Here is a 7,100-nt window from a genome sequence, read left to right as displayed (position 1 = left end):
AAATTTGATGTTTGTGGAAAAAGAAAAAGCTCCGGAATTGTTCTGTGCTTTGTTTTGTAATTTCGTATTGTGACACAAAACGTAACACCTGTGATAGAATGCCGCCCACTGTCAAGTTTAAACTCAATTATCTCCAAAAGCGTTTGTATATTCCAAATCTGTGAACTGATAATATGTTTGAAAATATATGACTAGCACTTTTATAGTTTGAACGATTATTAACATTTCTTATACAAATTAAAATCAATTCTCTTGACGTTCAAATGTGGGGTGGTATAGAGCGTTTACAGTATCTTCAGTCATCGTCACCGTAAACGCGCTCTCAGTACTTTTATTCCTTCACGGTATTACTGCTTACAAAATTTCAAGAAAATTATTTTATTCATGTCCCCCAACATTTTCTACATTCGAACTTTCAAATTCATTGCTTTCGACGCAACCCATGTATACCAGAAAAAACCATCATGATGTCAGTTGGGTGTCCCATTCAAACCACCCATTCTGATGTTTGTTTTTCAGTTGAAACACCCTTAAACCATCTGGTGCATTCCACAGACGAAAACTTCACATTTGAATTGAGCACGTCGGAAACTTGTAAAAAGCCATAGCGCGTAGGAACTACATTCGTAATGATACTTCTTTTATCGGACAGCATCACTCCCAGATGGCTCGTTTTAATGGGTACTTTTTTCGCTGGATATCGAAAACCACCCCCTCTAGTTTTTTCCTTGTCACAAGGACAGTACTACGCATTTTTTTCCTTCGGAAGAAAGCATCAAAGAAAAAATGGAAATGTCAGAACGAAGAATTCGTATAGCAAGTCAAACGAACATAAATTCATGTTGAAGCTTTACACAGATTGTGATTTCATACAAATTCCAAATACTATCAAATGACGATTCTGATTTGAAACCCATTTAAATAACCAATTCTGTCATTTGTATGATTTGAATGTTTCTGAAAATATCCATTTCGAAAAAAAATTACGTGATGATCTAAATACTACGAAAAACTTTGAATACTTACAATAACACGGAATAGGGGATAAGAATTTCAAAGCCATACTACAATTTGAGACAGTCTCTTTTCTCCTCCTGTTGGACTGTACAAAAATGAAATGAGTTGATATTTTGCAAATTGAGAAGTTCTCAATGTATAGCTCACTAATTTCGATAGAATTTTCACATTTTTCATGCGAATGGAATGAACCCTCAGCCAAAATTGGAAGGGAAACCTGATTTTCAAATAAAACTATCAGCTTGATACGGCCCATGCTCCGAAAAAAGCAATGCTCACATCAAATCGGCAACTTTCAAGGTTTCTGATATACCAAGAATAAATAAAAATGGGATTTCGACACATATTATTTTCAGTTTCTGCCGATTCCTTGATCGAGAGAGAAAAAAAGAGAGTGCATGTCTTGAATTTTCCAGAAATTTCTCCCATTCCGCTCTTGTGTTCAGAATCCAAAGCTTAAAAACAGTAGATTATAATTTTCTACTGAGCGGTTCGGAGTTGATAAAAACTGATAAGATTTGGAAAACAAAATTTTTTTTCAATAAAAACATAAAATCCTTATCAGATTAAGAGACTTGTCATATGCTAATTTTGATATGTGTGTTCTGTTTCCAAGTTTTATATTAGGAATTGGTATGAAAACTTTGGACACCAGTTATTTTTAGATTTTCTTCTATAACCCTATATTTTCCCAAAGATTTGCAACAAAATTTTTAAGTATGTCACCCCGAAAAATATAACAATAAATCTTTGTCCATCCAGAGAAGCCATGAGCCATAATGTTGATGTTTTTAAGGAAAAGTTTCAAGAACCAGTAGTTAAACTTTGATTCTTATCTGTTTCCCAACGACTGTCTTGTTTTTAATCAAGAGATGCGCAGTCCGACAAATAAAAATGTCTCGGGCTCCTTTCTAGGGAAAGAGAGTTTTTATGTTCAAAACTTATGACTTTTTCGGGGGACAGACACGTGTGGGTGATGCTAATTTTGGAATGGGATTCCAATCATTTTTCTGACGAACTATAGCTTTCTAGCCTTGAAACAGTTCTTGAAACAGCTTGTACTTTGAAACTTGGAAGTGGAAAGATCAGTACAAAGAAATCCTGAATAGAGCTAATTGGTGGATCAGCAAACTTCGACCTCCCCTCAAGTGAATTCCGTTTAAGCTTTAGAATTCGTCATGGTTCCGGTTTTATCTTCAATTTGAATTCAAATATTTCCAAATATCTCTCTTTCAACATGTTTTTGTACAGAATTACGACCGGGTGAAAAGTCTCGCCCCATTTTTCGCCATGGACCCCCCCACTGTCGTTTTTTCTTCCAATTTGCGCCTTTTGTGCGTGTTACACTAACATCACTTCTTCTTCGACGCCTTCTTCCGGATTCCACTATCCCTCTACAATCAGAAATTTCAAAAAGGAGAAGAAGAAGAGGATTCAGAAGGCCGCGACGGAAAGCGATGACGAGTTGTACGTACATTTCAAGAAGGATGCCCAATTTTCTATCATTGTCTACCATCAATCTTCTCCCGAAAAGACACATGATTTCACTTTTTTTTCTTGTTTTTTTCTCTTGCTCTCGGTTTTTTCTCTAGCTCTTCTTCAACATAATTTCGTCTCCAAAAGTGGGCGGTCCGCCGCGCGGCCCCGCCTACTCGGATGTCTCCCAAGCTCGCCAATTCAGATCGGCCATATTATTTTGCGCCGCACAAACACTAGCTGAACTTTCGGCTCAACATGAATTCCCAACTCGTTCTTGCCCTTTTGCTGTGCTTCATCGCAACATCAGTTGCACAGAAAGGTAAGCCAAGTGGGTCGAAATCTGGGGAAAGCAATTCATTTCTTCAACTCAATTAGTGAGAAAAAGCGTAGGAGTATCTTCTTCTCCTTGCTGTCAAAACCAAATTATTCCAAGTTATTTTCCCTACAACAAAGGAATTCTGTGACTCATTGCCGAAAACTAACATGTCTCTTCCTTCCTCCTGAACACTTCCTGACTATGCGTCTGAATAATCACTAGAGGGGTCCAACAAGGTTCACCACCTTCCTAAAAAATTCTAATTCGTCATTTTGTCAGAGCTAGTTTCTCATTGAATATGCAGAATTACACCATATTTTCTTCCTGTCTTTGCACAAATTTGCGTGTCATCTGGATCGTTCGGAAAAAAAATTAGGAGGCTCTGCTGGACAAGAATCTCTAATTAAAAAGAAGAGAAAGACTATGTTTCTGAAAAACAACAAGGATCCGGAACACAAAAGACAAATATTAGTTTGGAGTCCACCCCATTCTCTTCCAGCAGTTTTACATCTTATGGGCCAGAAGGGAACACTAAGATGGTATCTTTCATGTTTTTTATTTTCAGCCAAAGGATCGCCGGAAGTACTTCCAGCTGCCATGTACGATGGAGACGCAAGTCACGAGAGCTTGAACAAGGTACTATAATTCCCCCCCAAAATTTAATAAACTCATTGACTATTTCCAGATCAGCACTCAACTCCTGAACGCTCTGGCTGAGTTGGAGGCTCTACAGGAGGGTAGCCAACAGCTCAAGATGGCGGAGAAGCGACGCAACAAGTTCGAGTTCATTCGATTCGGAAGAAAATAGAGCAGCTGGCTGAACACCTTCTAAAGGAGCCCTACTATATAAAATGTCCCAAATGTTCTCTCATTCTCTGTCTCTTCCCCCCCCCCCCCCCTTACACTCTATGTCAATTTCGTAATGAATTGTGATAGCAGCCGCTGAAAATAAAAACTGATTTGTTGTTATGTTTTCTTTTTTCACGTATTCTACAATTTTCAGATGCTTGAGTTAAAAAATTCATTTGAGAAGAGAGAAGAACTCTTAAAATCTGGCAAGGGCAATTATATATTTAATATTCACAACAGTAAAAACGAATACCAGAGGTTTTGAGAGACGAGTTCAAAGAAATAAAGATTCTTAACTAATAAGATTGGGAGAGTGGCATGAAATGAAAATAGATAGAGACCCAGACTGGAACCTAGTAGGATGAACCTAGAAGAAATGACTTAAAACACATAATTTACAAAAAACAAACACGGTACAAATAAATAACGTTTGTAAGGTAAGAGGACCCGGTAGATGAAATAGACTATGTTGTGTAGGAAGACAAAAATCCCATATTTTAGGATTTTTCAACAACGGCAGTTTCATCGGCGTTCTTTTCTGGCTCGGAGTCCGATCCATGTTGACTGGCAGATGGTGTCAAGTCGGTCGACGGATTCGGATTCTCCATTGGCACGACGGGTTGTTGATTTTTAGGTGGAACTGGTCCAGCTCTGCCATTGTGTTGAATGCCTTTTGGACCCATTGGTGGACGGGTTATTGGAAGATGTGGTCTGAAAATAAAACGTTTCCTGTTTGGAACTTCTTTTGCTGGCAGAAAAAAACAAGGAAAAAGGCCCTACCCCATTTTCTTTGCGGCATTCAGATGGCCGCATTCGAAGCAGCGGAAGGAGATGAATGGATATTCCGCTGGCACTGACATTCCATTGTGTGTATGACAGATGGAGCAGATCAAAGCGTTTCTGAAAAATGAGTATCATTAGGTGGCTGTGTCATGACGACGAAGACAAAAATAGGAATGGAAAAGTAGTGCATATTTTTTATAAAATGTCATCTGACCTGCAATTGGGTCCGTCCGACATGAAGTAGTCCAGAATTCGGTCGAGAGCGGTGGACTGACGAAGGAATGGACGAACTGGAGTGGCGTTTGAATTCCGTTGTTGGTATGGAGTCATGTTCATCTAAAAACATAAAGACAATGGTATTGTATCATCCGGATGACGCTCTCAACCTCTGGCAGCAAACTTTTGCAGCCAATTCCAAAAATCATAGAAAAATTTGCAAATTTTTGAAGCTCTTGAAAAACGTTGAGGATCCTAAAAAGCTGATCTTTCAAGTGAATTTAAAATATGAGACAACTTTTGCTGCATGTTCTTTTTCCACGAGACTTCAAGTATTTTTTGCAACGAAGAAAAGTGGAAACTTTGCATGTTGCCTTTTTATGGGCCAATAAAACTAGTCAGGTTTCTTGTTCCTAGTCAGACAGAAGTCGTCTATGAGTACGAAGAATGTTTCGTCTCCAACTTTTAAGGGAGCTAAAAACTGAAAACTTGGGAAGAGTTGTATTACATGAGTTATGAAATTTACCTTAATAAAGTGAACAGAAAATACGTCGTCACTCTGCCTAGCTGGTATGAAATCCTATTTCTTAAGCTATTTCAATATGAGCGTTAAACTTGGAATCCCCTTGATTTGAGAAGCAAAACTCACCCAAAACGTTTGGAAAACCCGTCCAGAACGCTTGTTCTAAACAGTCTAGCCCAATTGCTCTATGTTTTTTTGAATATAGGTTAATCTGTACGTTTGTCAAAACATACTCGTCACAGGTCCAGTCGCGCCAAGTTTAATATTCCCAACAAAGGCTCCTGTTTATTTGAAACGTTTTTGTTGAAAACATAAGTTTTTGAAATTATGAAAATATTCGGGAGTAGCAAGCAACTTCTGGTCGGAGGTTGGTCAGATTTCAGGTAAGACCACTACTAATGCGGACCAAACACCGACAGATTTCGCCGACCTAGAACAAATTTCAACTCTCGACAGAAATCGTCCTACTAATTAGCCGTTTTTTGGGACAAGTTCCGACAGGAACCTAGCCAATATTCGTCCCAAAGCCGACCCCCTATCAATTTTTTTCCCAGAAATAGCAAGCCGGCAGCCGAGTATAGTAAAAAATCGGTAATTCAATTCCCAATTAATTCAGTTCGATAATTCTTCATGTCGAATTTGCCCGAAATAAGGTACTCGTTTTAACCCGGCCAAAATTTATATAATACTGATACTTACCGAGTCAAATGCGATTCCAGGTTTTGACGGAACTGGTTTCTGGGAAACTGGAGTCTCCACACGCTTCTGATCTGGTTTCATTATTGTTTTTGAAACAAGCGTCTCATTCTGTTGTTTCTGTTGATGAATCAGTTTGCTGTTTTCGGTTGGGGTGTTTCCAGCCTCGGTTTTCTCCTCGTAGCGGTCCAGAATTTCTTTGGCTTCCTGAAAGAATTTTCTTGAGATGTAGTGCTATTTTTTGAATAAGGATTGGCAAGTGACTTTCTACCATAGAAAAATTTGCAGGCCGAGAAAGATCCCTTACTACTCATTCAGAAAAATGTCATACCTTGAACTTGAGAGTCTCTTTAACCAGATCCAGCAAAACTGTCTTCTGTGTAATCGCGTTTTCCAATTTCTGTGTAGTTCGGTTTGTGCGCCACGCGAAGAAGCAGTTGATGATGTACCGGCCGGTGAGAACGATGACAGTCGCTCCAAATACGAGCGCACACGCCACGTAGGTCTTTGTCGGATCGTCGAAACGGAGCCAAGTGTGAGCCATCGCAATGCTCAGAATGATTATGACGCCCATGTAGTAGTAGTAAAGGGTCGATGAATTGCTCTGGAAAATAATTAGGTGACTTTTTTCTATTTCTTGAGATGACATTACCGCTGATATCGTCTGAAGTCGCTTCTTGAAGTCCTCAATTGAGAGAACTACACGCTCAAGCTCAGTGGCAGGTGACTTGGTGCGAGAAAATAGGTTTCCCATCTATAATCATTCAATGTAAAACAGTACAGGAGTAATGAGAAGACGGGGGAAAATCGATAATGCGACCTGTATGCGGGCATTAGGGGGAAGAGGCATGCTTTTTCTGTTAGTTAAGAAACTAAAATTAACTAATTACATTACTTACTCACCATTTTTTTTCTATAAAAGAAGCTTTCTAGAAGTAAAAAGAAGTGCCACAAAGTGATTTCTTCAAATGACACAAAGTCACAGAGAGAAAAAATGCGAGAAAAAACAACTTGGGTTTTTGTGTAACAAAAGTAAGTGAGAGAGGCGAACAGAAACGTTTTCAAAAGAAATGAAAACAAATGGTGGGCGATTGAGAAGTCGACATGTGTTTACTTGGATGGTTGCAGTATCAAAAAAAAACGATGAATATTTGGTGGTGGCGTGTTTTTAATAGTTTAAAAGTTATGTTTAGGTCTTAGCTACTGCAAACAAGCTTAAAT

At 38.8% G+C, this 7,100-nt stretch overlaps 2 protein-coding genes across 2 annotated transcripts; one reads left to right on the top strand and one right to left on the bottom strand.

Annotated features, from left to right (window-relative positions):
- Positions 1 to 2,751: 2,751 nt before the first annotated feature.
- On the top strand, positions 2,752 to 3,620 carry Cbr-flp-12 (the record flags this gene model as incomplete). Its single annotated transcript, XM_002644518.1, has 3 exons — positions 2,752 to 2,815; positions 3,378 to 3,448; positions 3,498 to 3,620. The coding sequence occupies 3 exons, from the start codon at positions 2,752 to 2,754 to the stop codon at positions 3,618 to 3,620; spliced, it is 258 nt and encodes an 85-aa protein (XP_002644564.1).
- Positions 3,621 to 4,158: 538 nt separating this feature from the next.
- On the bottom strand, positions 4,159 to 6,633 carry Cbr-lnp-1 (the record flags this gene model as incomplete). The annotated part of the gene is made up of 6 exons (XM_002644517.1): positions 4,159 to 4,372; positions 4,442 to 4,561; positions 4,659 to 4,780; positions 5,883 to 6,086; positions 6,211 to 6,483; positions 6,532 to 6,633. The coding sequence occupies 6 exons, from the start codon at positions 6,631 to 6,633 to the stop codon at positions 4,159 to 4,161; spliced, it is 1,035 nt and encodes a 344-aa protein (XP_002644563.1).
- Between the last annotated feature and the right edge of the window lie 467 nt (positions 6,634 to 7,100).

This window comes from Caenorhabditis briggsae, assembly GCF_000004555.2.
Source record: "Caenorhabditis briggsae complete genome, chrX, whole genome shotgun sequence".
NCBI lineage: Eukaryota > Metazoa > Nematoda > Chromadorea > Rhabditida > Rhabditidae > Caenorhabditis > Caenorhabditis briggsae.
Note: the sequence above shows the minus strand (reverse complement) of the source record. Positions and strands in the feature narration are given on the sequence as shown.